Consider the following 14,039-nt stretch of genomic DNA (forward strand, 5'->3'; position numbering starts at 1 on the left):
AGGATAATGGAGTATCACATGCTTCCTAATTATGATTAGAGTGAACTTGTAAATGCAGTATATTTTTTTATGAGTAATGAAATTACACTACAGCAGGTACTGCTAGTAAACCTGAAAAGGCATCTTGTGGTATTATTAATCATATTTTCGCCTGTTATGCTGGAAATATCTGCCAGTGTAACACATCCTAGCTAAACTCCACCCTCTGCAAGAACATAAAAACATTCTGTAGTGCTTTAGAGACGCAACAGATGAGGAAAGAAGGCTTCATTAAGATTCTATTGGTGTCTATTGTGTAGGGAAATATTTCTTTCCAAGTTGTTCTTCATTTACATTATGTCAAGAACATCCTTTTTTTTTTTTTTTATGAAGCTTTTTTTATATCAGACTTTCGGGGTGTAGGTCAGACTGCATTCTGACCATTTTCAAAGATACTGGCAATTTTGAACTAGTAACTGAGGACTGATTTTAAAAACAAACCAAAGCAAAAAAAAACCCAAACCACCACCCAAAAAACCAAAACCAAACACCCTTACTCAGTAACAAGAAAACCTTGACATTAAAAAAAATAAAATCAATTTGTTCTGTATTACCTGATTTGTGGTCTCTTGAAGAAACATGTTGATTTGCCATAAGCTTTAACACTACATGTTCTTTGCTTAGATTCTATAATCTTCCTTTTCTTCTTCCTTGCCTAGAAGTATGCCCTATGTCTATCCAAGCTTGTTTAACCAACGGAATAACTTGATAGGTTTTTATTAGATTCTTCATTGTTCACATTTTTATGTTCGTAACGGACAATTAGGGATTTCTGTTAGTGAAGATCTTTTTTTTCCTCTCTCAAATATATCTACATGGAAATTGGAATTCATTTAAATGCGTTGTCTCTTACTAGTTTGATTTAGCTATCTTAATGCCCTGAATTCAAGAAAAAAAGGTTTATCAGAGTATATTTATTATTGAAAACCACTTTATTGAAACAGAGTATCATCTTTAGTGATTGCATGCTTTCTAGTTATTTCCTTCTTCAAGATTACAGAAGTGAGTTAAATATATCTAGAAAATCACAGAAAGAACAAGGTATGCTAATGACTATTCAAAACAATAGCACAAATGCAACTTGCCTTTCAGTAAGTTCCTAAAGATGTGGTTGCTAAGAGCACGTAACAAGGAAGAGTTACATGATACCTGCTCTTTTTATTCTGCTTCTATGCCTTCTGAATGTAAGTTCAGCTATTGACATTATCACATACTCGTATACAATCAGAAATATAAAGGGTGCACAGAAAACATTCTCTTCACTTCTGTTTGGCTGTCATAATCATTACAAGCCGTAAATAACAGTAACCATCAGCATAAAACTAAGAAACTGGCTAGGAACTGGAGGGTGGAGAGGAGACAGTCAGGAATTCCTGGTTTCCTTCTTCAAAAACTAATAGCAAATCGAGTTGTTTTGCCAGTAACTTTCATAAGCAGAGTGGTTTGGTTTATCTTCAAAACTTCAGCGCTCCCCCCTGAGCTTTTTAAAACTACGTTTAATTTATTATACTGCACTCTACACACACTACAACCCAATGCAGACTGTTATTCGCTTATTTCACATTGGATTTATCTTTTTTCTATTTTTTGTACAAAGAAGGAAAATGAATTTAACGTAGAAACAACGACTGGATTTTATTATTTTTTTTAACCTGCCCTCCCCTGTGTGGGAGGCAGCAGCGAGGTCACAGTGAAAAGTGACAGTGATCCATACAATTGAACTGTTCTTCAACATACGCCTTGAAATCGCATTTGTCTAGACAACCTGCCGAGATGCATGCACAAACCTTGGTGGAAAGGCTTTACCTGTGTACTTAGCAATGTTATCCAGCAGAAGGGGGTACTTTGTCAACCTCTGCATCTCTGTGGGAATGATATCCTTCAGCTGCAACCGGCGACACAGTGGATTACTCTCAGCATCCTAAATTTAAACAGCACAATATCTACATTTGTCATTTTTATTAAGACTATAATTACCTGAATGTGTAACATCTATACATCACGTAAACGCCTATTACTTCACTTTCCAGTAATTAAATACAAGACAAGAAATGCCAGGATCTATCATTCAGACAACACATCCCCTCTCCCTTTGCAATTACGTATAGGAAAGGCTCATCACAAAAGCAGCGGCTTCCTTCCCTCATTACTTCACACAGGCCTGGTACCATCTCAAATCAATCTCAGTCACTGCCATGCAGGGAAGACATCAGTTTAGACTTTCACACTACAGCAAACCTACAGTACATTTTTCAATATAACCTCAACCCTTGTATTACTAGAATTCTTCTCAGTCTGTGGTAATGAAGATAATGTTCTCTCCTCCAACTGCCAAATGTATTCAAGCCCCTTTCCTGGCAGGCAGGATAGGTATATATCATCTGTCTTCTGCCCGTGGAATGCATCAAAATTGCACTACTATAAGCAGTTTTCCCCACAGAAGGACTCATCCTTGGGAAACAGCCACCTCAAGTGAAGTGTCACCTCCTGCCTGGGACAGCGCGTGCTTTCCTGCATTCTATCAGGACATTCTGTGTTCCCCAGAACTAAAGGCTCCTCCCTCCAGAAATGATTAGTAGAGATAAATACAGTATTGGAACTGATCCCAATCTGAAGACAACGTTAGACATGATGTCATTAATTATAGTAACTTTATCTACAAGCATTCATTATGCTGTGCTGGCCACAAGCCACATCCTCAGGCAACTCAAACCTCTGCATAAAATTCACCTGCACAAAAGTCTGGAAGCGAGAGTCCTTCTTTTGGCGTGACTTGATGACCTCTAGAGCAAAGGGCTGGTTACTGCAGAAAGTGGCAGTTGCATGTTTCAGCCTCTCCTCTGCTGGTCCACTAAACTGTGCCAGAAAGACAAGAAAGCCACATTTAGACAGACTCAAGTTCAGCATGTGCCACTTTCAACATATAGCCACATAGCAGAACTGGTCTTGCCAGGGAAGAAGGGAATTACTGGCAGTATATGAGAAGTAATTTCCATCCTGTTCTTAAGGTCTTGTCTTCCCGATCTACTGAGGAACCCTTTGCATCTCAAACTCTGCAGCTCTCCTGTCTCCAGCCGTAGCACATCCAGTCTTTTCCACAGATGCACTACTGATTCAGAGGGAGAATACAGTGCCATGTCTCCACTAGCAGCCACAAGGAAAGCAGAAAAAACTGCACTCAGATGCACGACAAGGCATTATCTACCAGACTGCTAGTCAGCAAAGCCAAGAGTCATCTTGTTTCTCAGGGACACCCATGCTTAAAACCAGAATATTAACATGACATCTTATTTCCTAAACAAAAGTATTACAGAAACACAGTTAGGGGAAATGATAGCCATGAGCAGAGCTGAGAAATGTACTTGAAATGACAGATGGTTAACCTCTTACTGCAACTCTTCCCATTCCTGCTACCCAGTCTGAGATGCAGTGTAGTAACTCCTGAAATACTCACTCCAGAGAATGAGATCCCGTGGGTTTTTGTTTCAGTCACTTAGCCAAAATACTACACAAGGGCATATAACAATTAGCTTGAACTCTAGCTTGCTCTAGCAAGTATTTTCTCACTTTTTCATAATACACAGGAAAACTGAAAGGGTTGGAGGTGTTTCTTTACCAGCCACACCTGACTTTTGTTTTCCTTCTTTTTTTTTCTGGAATACTAGACAAACAGTGGGATATTAAAAAAACACCAGAAGAGACCTATGCAGAGCTGAAAAGAATTAGGCAGATCAATCTTCAATCCTAAATTAAGTAGTCTTGAAAACAAACTGGTAAGTTCTCTCTTGGGAATCTCCTTTTTCAAAGAATCTATGTCACTCCTGCTCCTGTCATTTGGATCTCAGAAAGGAAGCCTGCAACAGTGTTATAAATTTGAAAAGGTCCAGCTATGTAAATTCTAGGATTGGAAACCAGTATTTTAATCTATTTTTAACTGCACCACAGGCAACGCAAGACTTGTATTTCAGTGTTACTGAAATAAACTGTGCTATCAGCTTTTTCAAAATCTAATTCTTAGCTTTATGTCTGCAAAACTACCTTTCTGCTCTACCCACACATCATAAGGAAATTATTTTTTCTTCTTTAAATTACTCTTATCTCTAGCCAAATGAAAAATCCTATGAATTCTTCCTGCTTTCCTTCAACCTTCATTCTGTAGCTCTATGTTGGCTCCACAGAAATGACAGCTCTTCAGACCTTCAGTTCCCATTAGCTGGGAATTACCTTCACTAACCTCTGGCTCTGTCATTCTATGAAATGTTATTTTCAAGCACAAGGAAGCAAAAAAGGATTTTACCCAGGAAAGCAAGTCTTCCCCAATTTGGCCAATAACAGAAGTCTCGTTCCGTTTTCGGACAGCTTTCATCTGATCGTTCAATACAACTTAAAAAAAAAAAAGTAAATTTTATTAATGCTGCTCAAATTGTTTTAATCATTGATTTTAAAATAAAAACTACCTAGGAAAAGACTAGATTTGCAGTAATTTCCGTTAAATACATCCTGCAACCTAATACATTTAGCAGAATATCTAAGAAAACATTATATAACTCCTTTGCACTTCTGTCTCACCTCTCTTCAAATGTCCACTAAGAACCTTTCCAGCCTTACCTTTCCTGAGGCTCAATATCACTGCCCTTTTAAAAATATAGGAATAATGTAGAACGCAATTTAAGCCACCTGCATAAAATTATACAAGTGGTTACTCAGCGGCAGAACTGAAATTCTAATTATGAACAGTTCTTTCCTAAACAATTAGGAAGGGCTGCCCTTCAAAACCACCTGCAAGCCATCAATCCTTCCAAATTTGTTTTCATATTCTCTTAAACAGTTGTAACATTTTGAACACTGACCCATTGAAACCATTCGTCAAAGCATTGCTCCTTTTATCAAAGCATGAATCAGCAGAAGAGAGTCTGTGTACACAGATAAGAAAAAGCAAGTACCTGAAACACTGAACACATGCATTCCTTATGAAATTATCTTTGTAAATCAGAAATAGAAAAAACGTGCAAAAAGGAAGAACAGCTGAAGTATCCTTGTTCATCTGAAGCATTTTACAAAGTTCCCTGTTGTTTCTGGGTCACTTGCTTAAATTTTTCAGGAAAATATATATATATACACACACATACACACACCCAGAATTCCAGCTGCAACTACAAAGTTGAAAGGCACCTCAGCTGCTCTTACCATGAAGCCCAAGGATATCCTCCAGATTTGAAAAGATTTTCCGTTTGTCACTGGAGTTCAAGATCCCTTCACGGGTGACACGCTGGTAGAAGACGTTATGCAGAACCTTCAGCGTGCGGACATGAGCTCTCTCAGTGTAAAACAATTCTGAAGGAAGAGGGGGAAACAGGATTGTAACCACCTTCTTAAAGAGGTGTGGCAACGTGGATTCAAATGTGAAGCAAACAGAAGCAGAAGTATGAACTTACAAAAAGTCTCCCTTACCGACACCTCCCTTGCTGGCCCATATTCCAGCTTGCTCCGGAATGGAGCCATGCTCTGCTATACTTCCATGTTTGAAAGAACAGAAACACTAACTGATTCATGACTCAGAGAGCTCTCAGCAGCTCTTATAGCCACATAGAGTTCTGCAGGATTGCAAGATCTGAAATTGAGATGAAGCTTTGAAGATGAAGTTTGGTAGTAGCTTTCCATTTGCATCATGTGCTTTCCAACAGCCTAGACAGCGCCTCTTGCCTTCTTTTATGGCACATGATATTGCAAACTGGCCTTTCAGTGTCAAACCACCTAATATTGTTTATTTCTTCTCCAAGGACTGGATTAGTTTCACCGCAGGATACTTTTCAGTAACAAGTACAAGTTTCACAACACACGAGCTCTGCAAACCAGAAGACTTAGATGGCCACTACTTCAAGCAGATTAATGAAGACAGAGAGGGTATGGAATTTTAAGAACTTCAGAGTTTCACAGGATAGGTTTCAACTTTGTGCTTGGTGAGCTAGGAAAAAATACCCATCTCACCATTAATCACTTCTTGGCGCTTGATTTCGTAGGGTTTCAGCCCCATCAACACTTCTCGGCTCACGAGTTGCTGCCAGTTGGGAGGGTCCATGTCCATGTCAAAATCATACAGCTCATCCTCACTCTGTACATCTGCGAAGCCAACACTGTCCATCCTAACATAAAAAAAACAGGTCAGATCCTTAAATCCATGCCTAAAATGGGAAGTAAGAACGATTATTATTATTTTTTTTTACTAAGTACATGTATCAGTTGTAAAGCATTACGAATATGCTCTCCCTAACAACTGAAGGCTGTTAGATGTCTGAACCTATAGGCACATTTTCTAATTTTGCCCTTTACAGAACAACTAAGAGTGAATATCTGTTCTTACAGTACTTCTATAATCCTCCTTTTAATGATACAGATAAAATAATTTGCTTGAAGTCAAATACCAAGCGGTGAGAGGGCAGGTTACAATTTATTCCCTCAATCTATCGGCAGATATGGACCTAACAGCAATACACAGATTTTATATTAAAAAAAAAAAAAAAAAAAAAAAAAAAAAAAAAAAAAAAGAGGAAAACGTGTGGAAATCTCAACTCCCTAACCCATCAATTTGAATCAGTAGGTACAACAATCACCATATACCATATTTCACTCACAGATCAAAGGGCTTATCTGCATACGATTTACTCCACTTGTCCCATATACAGACGCCCGTGTCTCATTTCATGTATTTATTTAAGAAAAGGAAAGATCATGCAGACAATTGTACCAGCTCAGAACTATGAACATCACCACATTCTACTTCATAACTTGTTAAAATCTAAACAAATTCAGTGACATTCGAACATTTACAAGCATACTCACTTGCGAAAAGGCTTTGGTGTTCCCATGTCAACCATTCTGCAAGGAATGAAATAAATTATTAGGGAAGCTTATGCAAGAATTTCACCCCACCCAGACATCACACAACTCCAGACCAAAGGCCTCACCTCCATGCTAGAACATTTGTCCATCTGTCAGCCTCACCCTCCTGATCTACAGTTTTCTGATACTACCGCAGCAGCAGGCACAGAACATTTCCTACTTCTACCAATAATATTTAACACAAATGATGTCACTTTTTATGGACTAAGCTCCCACAGCCACTGTCCCATGGAGGCTCTTCCAAGGCTCAAGCAACCAGGGCTCCCTAGTTACCTCTCTGATTCTCCCTCCTCCTCCTGCAAGTTTTCCAAAGGAGATGGGAATTCGAAGGTGTTATTAGGTGTGCGGGGTGTGCCATCCATACAGTCATTAGCAGGTGGAGCTTCTCCAGTCTGCTTCAAACCTAAACACAGAACAAGTATGAAATACCAAGAACTGTACCAAATTAGAGTACATCAAAGAACTTCACGGCCTCTTCACAGCTTCTTGATGCACCGCCTCATTTCAGCTTAGAACTAGAGGAACTGAATTCCTAGTTGGGCAAGAAAAATCTCAGTGACAAATCTTTCTAGATGACACTGACTTGTGCTTACAAAAGCAGGCACCTGAGACTGGCTTTTTTCCTGCTCCGATGCCACACTGATAGAACCTGCCTAACAACAATTTCTGGCCATGATAAGATTTCCTAATTTGAACCAGAGAATAAGTCAGAAAAGATGACTAAGGCAAGGAAGACCATGTCTAATGACATAAAAACATTTCCCAATTTGTTAAGTTTGTTGCATCAGAGCTTTGCCCATCCCATTCACTGTCTTTAATCATTCCTCCTTGCTTGTATTATCCTACCTGTGTCACTGTCCTTGCTCCCCTCTGGAGAGGAAAAAGGACCCATTGCCAAAGGAGACATTGGGTTGACAGGTGGGTATGGTGCATCTGCTCCGTCACTGGAGGACCCACTCTGGCGCATCTTGCCAGAGTCTGATGGCTCTGGGCTAACAGAAGACGCTGTAGGCAAGTGCTTGGGATGGCGGGGCTTCTGCATCTCCATGGCTCTGCCAACTAAACAAACACAGAGCTGTTACATTGCTGAAAGAGCATTTACCGGTTTTCAGCAACGGAGAGAGGAAGCATTTCAGGGCAAAACAAGGTTTATGTATCTTCAAAAACATTTTTTAAAAACAAAAAGTTTACTAAATCTTCTTAGCACAGATTTTTATAAGACAGCAGAGACTTTATCTGACTTTCAGACTAATAGTTAGGGAACATACATTTCCTTGTCTGACATACTTGCACTGCTATCGTGTCGACTCGGTCTCCTTGGTGGGCCCAGAATGTTAGGAAAGCCTCTTCTCTTTCCTTTTTCCTCTCCTTCTTTCTCTTTCTTGATACTTTGCTGCAGTTAACATATAACAAAAAAAAAAAAAGCAAAGCAAACAGATCACATTTCTTCAAATTCAGTTATTTACTGAGATACTGACTAATTCTTTAAAACTACAGGAGCTTGGTACAAAAGGATTTTATTTTGAACAAGTTATTGACAGGTCAACAACCTGCAGCATCAGAGGCAAACACAGCCTACAGACAGACTATCAGTGGTGTGTAATAACAGGGTTAACGGCAAGGAGGCACAGCATCTGAACAGATCCCTAGGGTAAGAGACCAAGTCACAGTGACCCACAGCACCCTGTTTCTCTAAGGCATAACATCGTGTGACTCCAAACCTCCACAAGCATACAGACTCTAATCTGGGAGAAATACAACTTATCCTACCACTTCAGAAAGGCTGCGAATGCTTGATCTAACCTTTTTGCACTGTCATGGGAGAACTGCTTGTTGATGGGTCTTAACATTTCAAAGGAAGTTGAAATGCTGATGAAAATAAATAGCTACTGTGACCAGATACACCCCCATACTGTGGGAGACAACTGAATACACCCACAAAGATGGAGTGTTGGTGGAAAAATTCATTATATAACTGGGAAAGTGTGGGTGGCAAGAAGAGTAGCTTTACTGCATCAACAAACATGAGGTTTTGGGCAAGTTTCTCAAGATGAAAACTAAAGTATACAGGTCAACAACCTGATTAGCCTTAATGAGATCCTCATGTGATTCAAGGTTGTATTATATGAAACATTTCTCACCCAAAGTTTTAATAATGTTGGAACTGAGAAAAGCAGGCAGTTAGAATTCAGGCATACAGATAAAGAAAGAAAGAAAGACAACTCATTTCTAATCCACGTGTCTGAAAACATATGTAGAACCCAATTTCAACTGTTAAGTTTTCTACGCAGCTCAGTAATCCCAGCTCCTCTCGATGCAGCAATGAAGACTGTAAAATCATACCAACTTCTAATGTGTCATGCAAAATTAGATTTTGAATTCTAACAAAGCACCCATGCTGGGAGCTCTAAACAAATGCACTCTGGCCACAACACTACTACCTTGATCTTTGGCAAGAAACCAATACGGCCACGCTTCTGCTCCAGGTTACGAGGTTCTTTAACTTTGACTCCCAGGTGTTTCATGTAAGTAAGAATCACATACTGCATTGTGGAACTGCCAAGTATATACAAAAATAATAAAAAAAAAAAAACAAACACAAACAAAAAATAGTTGGAGGTTAAGGAGAAATGTATTGGGGAAAATACATTTTTCCAAGAAAATTAAAAAAGCAAAGGCTCTATTGAGAAATTAACCATTTTTCAACTACAAGAACTTGGCATCTTTTCGGTTTTGTTTTTTTGATAGGAAACTTTCACAGACAATGGGAAAGACTCAGCCAGGAACAGAATTTGTCCTCTTGTAAATAAAAAATGGAGTATATAAAAGATGTACCAGCCTAGGAGGTGAAAATATCATTTTGAGAATTACACAGAAGGTTCTAAAATTATATCCTAAATACATATTTGAAATAACATTATAGTTATGGTAAAAATAAGTATCAGTCAAAGGTATGGTTTCTGTAGAGATTATAGTAAAAGCTACCAGACATCTGCATACATACAAACTGAAGGCGGCAAGGCATGTAGAGAAAATAATGTTAGCTACAAAAAAAACCCAAGAGAAACACGAACTCTCAGTGACAGTAACCTTTTTCAGATCTGAAACAAAGGCAACAAACCAGCATAAGAAGGGGCTGAGAGCAAGAGACTGATGCTCTAAATTCAAATTATGTCAGGGAATTTAGAAAAAGTTTGTGGCTGCAGCCAGCAGAGGGCTGCCTTGTTCTGCTCAGCAGAACACAGCGCCAGCAGCGGGGTTCTTATTTCACAAAGCCCACACAGCTTCCATTACCTCTTGTCTTCTTCCAAAGGCTGAGATGTCATCCTAAAAACAAGAAAGAATTTCAAAACAAAACTCAAAAGCCAATTAATCCCCAGCCACATCCACCCAGAGCATCAGCAGTTGTGTTCGAGTGGGAATAAAAACAGTAAACAAAAATGAAGGTTCAGCTGGGAAAATTGGACTCTGCTCGCGTTAAAAGAAAAAATGGGTTCTGAAGCTATAGGTTTCTACAACCCCCAAAAAAGGACCCTGATCTAATAATGCGCTGAAAAAAAAAGCTGACAATGGAAACATTACCTCTGCTATATGAACAGCAGCCTTCTTGAAAAGATATATGGACTTAACTATTAGGTTACTTTCTGCTATCATCACTCAAACATACGTTGACAGCAAACAGGGGAAGCAATGTAAACACAATGGTGTCAAAGTGCTTCTAGTTCCTAATTCCTTTGCTCTGCTGTCTTTGGGTTCAGGGTAGAACCTTTTTTTACACACAGACACACCCCAATTATACTTGCTGTTACTCACAAGACTTCCTCAATTTTAGCAATAATCTGTTCTGCACATGCTCTTTCCTTCTCCACTGCATTCCGGTCACGAAGTCTTTCTGCGTCCAGCTTGGTTAGCTCTCCTTCTGCCAGGGTCAATCCCATGCTGCGTTTCTGCCTGGAAAACAGGGAGAGGGAAGCATCACTTGAAATTGAATACTGGCCTATTACAAGGAAAAGCAACCTGTTGACATTCAGAATGTCGAACAGGTTTCACTATTGGTTTCTGTATGAAAATGGAGAAGTCATGACATTTCTCTATAACATTTACACTCACTGTAAAACATAGCTAAGATACCCTTTGGAGGGATGGAGCTGTATGGCACTTATTCAAGAAAGGCAGCCATTGCAAGAGTCAAGAAAAACTGGTTACTCTTTCTGAAGCATGCCAGGTTGCATATTTGAAGCATATACTTGAATTGAAACATTTTTAGGTGGTATAATGTCTCATGTTGGCACAGAGCTCTTATGACTCCACATGACAGGGCATATTAATTATCAAATTCTGCTATATGCCCATGTGATTATTCCATGCCCAAAGGGGAGACGGAAGGAAAAAAAAGGAAGAAAAAAGGAAAAACACAAGAAAGATACAAGCTCATTACAAACACAATTAGTAAGAAGGATTTATATAACATCAGCTAAGAAACAATATTCTGAAATTGCCTCAAATAGGTTTAAGGAATGAAGACTCCAAGCTCTAAAATTGATCTTGCAGTTGATTATTTGCAACACGGTGTCAAAAAACATTCAAAGACTGGTCACAGGGTGACCGTGGAGGCTGTCTACCCAGCACTATCTTCGTATTCAGTCGACGCCAAATCACTATGTCCCTCAAGTCTGGACTGCCCCTGTACTGGACATGTTGACAGAGGGCAGGTATGAATTAAATGAAAACTACATAGACAACTGTTGTTACCTGAAATCTTCCAGATTCCTTTGAACTTCTGGACAGACTTTATCTTGCATAGTTTGTATAAACTGGCGATGAAGCTCTTCAGGAAGGAGTTCCGGCCGTCTTCTGTCTGGAAGTCAGAAGAGAAAATAGAGCATTCGAGAACTGTCCTCTCCACCTTAGAATAAAGTCATTCACATACATATTTTAACCCATCCAAAAGTATCTTTTTGCCTTTCACTTGCTGATAATATGAACTTCAGTGCATTAAGTGTAAGCAGTTTTGGACACATCCACTGTCATACTAAAAAATGTACATGACAATGTGGCCAGTGCTTCCCCACCACTTACACGCATGCATGTATTACGTGCTCCCCAAGAAACATAAGAAGCGTTTATTTGTCTCTCCCTGTAACACATGACACTGTGTTGTCTTTGAAGCAACCCCGAGCACATTTCAGAAACTTGGACTGACTCAGAGAGTAGAAACTGCAGAAATAGATACCTGAGGCAAGGGCACCCTACCTAGTTCTAAGGAGATTTCATCTGGAACTGGAACTTTTAGATTCTGTAAAAGAAAAGAAAGGCCGGGAGAACATGCACAACAAATGCCACTCCAATAAAACACACAGTACAAACATACAAATAAATCCCTCAAAAGCCAAAGTCATACAACCTGAACACATGATGGTATTAAGGGGAGACTCCCATCCCCAATGTGTGTTGCATCTGAACATGTGGTACTAGCCTCTGCTACACTACCTCGTCAAATTCATGACGGTAAGGAAGTTGTTCAGGCTTTCCAGCAGACATAAAATTTCCCAGTCATTGCAAAGCCACATCAATATATGCAGCAATTATTAACTAAAAGGCAACGTATAACAGCTAGGACTTGCTTGCAAATCACAAAATTATTTCCTCTAACAGACAATGCATTCCCTGTGATTTATTGAGTTACCAGGCATCTGAGGCTACACACCATTCATTTTTGCCATGTTCACTGGTAACATTTAAACAAAAAAACTTCTTATTTTGGAGAACTGAAATAACTCCTTAGTTTTTTCCTTTTCAGGTGAGCGGAGAAAGGTAGAAGTCAGCTTGCTAGATATGCTTGAAAATGAGAGAAATGACTGGAACCTACTGCAGCTCGGTCCAAGAAGAACTGGTAGAACTCAAGGAAGACACGCCGAGTCTCTTTGGAGTTGGTCTGCTTGTACAAGTCTGTGTAAAGGTAGCACAACTGCAAAACAGAAGGGGAAGAAATTAAGTGATACCATGAGAACTCGTCTAACACCCCTAACTCCAATATTTTTTCAAATACTTCAAGGAATTCAGCATTGCTGGACTGAAACTCTTCCTAGCTACTTTCAGCCATCTAGACTGCTCAGGTAACCTCAGCTAGGCTGCCCCAGTAATCAGCAGAGAAGGGAAGGGGGGGTGGGGGGAGAAGGAGATCAGACCTCCCCTGTAGATGGCTAATCCCACCAGTCAATAGACTTAGGGTGGAATGAAATGCTTTCAAGAGCTAAATACTTATTTGTAAACAGCTAAATGTAAGGGAGAGAGTTCTCTTTGTGCTTCTCTTCATTTATCTGAAATACTCTCATGCCTGCACAGGAGCTGCATTTCTCTCCTTGCCAACCCAGCGGTATCACTGACAGTGCACTTACACAAGAACAAGGAGATTCTGATACACCCTGGTTAAGGTGATCAATGTGGGTGAGCAAAACAATTCCAGGACACCTTACCAATGCTGCAGGGTCAAACTGGGACACCACATGATGCAGAAGAACAGCCAGGTGAGCTGGGCGAGACTTCAGGAGCTCAATGTTTTGGAAACAGCTGCATTGTCCATTAATCTGTAGAGATACACAGAAACTTTTTGAATTATTCAAGAAAGCTACTGTGAGAAAAACCAAGAAGTTTTGTTCCAACAGCTTAGCTCCTCATTTGTTTAATTAAAAGTGATCAATTCCAGAACCTTTGCAATGCCATTCTAACATACCAGGAAGAGCTTACAATACAAACACTTCTTTTAAATAATTTCCTGAACTCTATGTACAATTTAATGAAATATAATTCAGAGCAAAGGACAGCTAAAATAACTCAGATTAAATATGTCAAAAGCCACAGCAGCTATACTGCTGTGACAACAATGCAGAACTTAATAGAAACTAAATAAGCAAAAGAAAATTAAATAAGGCAAATTAATTTCTAGAAAGCCTGAAGTAATGAGAAGAAAACTTAACAGAGAGAATCAAAGACGGCATATTGTCATAGACTCCCCAAATGTTTTTATTTGGCAAGATCAGCAATAGCAGGAATCACATTCTCCGATTCTTAACTCACTACACACGAATTGCTCAATAAGA

At 39.4% G+C, this 14,039-nt stretch overlaps 1 protein-coding gene across 5 annotated transcripts in view; it reads right to left on the reverse strand.

The window, feature by feature from the left end:
- The window catches only part of ARHGEF12 (Rho guanine nucleotide exchange factor 12), an 83,226-nt gene that overhangs the window by 15,992 nt on the left and 53,195 nt on the right, over nt 1–14,039 (reverse strand). For all 5 annotated transcript variants that reach the window (XM_055695895.1, XM_055695897.1, XM_027806764.2 and 2 more), the window contains 16 exons: nt 13,416–13,526; nt 12,809–12,907; nt 12,193–12,235; nt 11,692–11,797; nt 10,753–10,890; nt 10,234–10,266; nt 9,381–9,495; nt 8,227–8,332; nt 7,786–7,998; nt 7,213–7,342; nt 6,880–6,915; nt 6,028–6,182; nt 5,227–5,373; nt 4,337–4,422; nt 2,770–2,895; nt 1,846–1,960 (listed from right to left, as the gene is read on the reverse strand). In XM_055695895.1, the coding sequence (XP_055551870.1) occupies nt 1,846–1,960; nt 2,770–2,895; nt 4,337–4,422; nt 5,227–5,373; nt 6,028–6,182; nt 6,880–6,915; nt 7,213–7,342; nt 7,786–7,998; nt 8,227–8,332; nt 9,381–9,495; nt 10,234–10,266; nt 10,753–10,890; nt 11,692–11,797; nt 12,193–12,235; nt 12,809–12,907; nt 13,416–13,526 (1,759 nt within the window). The remainder of the gene's footprint in view (nt 1–1,845; nt 1,961–2,769; nt 2,896–4,336; nt 4,423–5,226; nt 5,374–6,027; nt 6,183–6,879; nt 6,916–7,212; nt 7,343–7,785; nt 7,999–8,226; nt 8,333–9,380; nt 9,496–10,233; nt 10,267–10,752; nt 10,891–11,691; nt 11,798–12,192; nt 12,236–12,808; nt 12,908–13,415; nt 13,527–14,039) is intronic.

The sequence above is a fragment of the Falco cherrug genome, chromosome 17 (genome assembly GCF_023634085.1).
Source record: "Falco cherrug isolate bFalChe1 chromosome 17, bFalChe1.pri, whole genome shotgun sequence".
Taxonomy (NCBI): Eukaryota; Metazoa; Chordata; class Aves; order Falconiformes; family Falconidae; genus Falco; species Falco cherrug.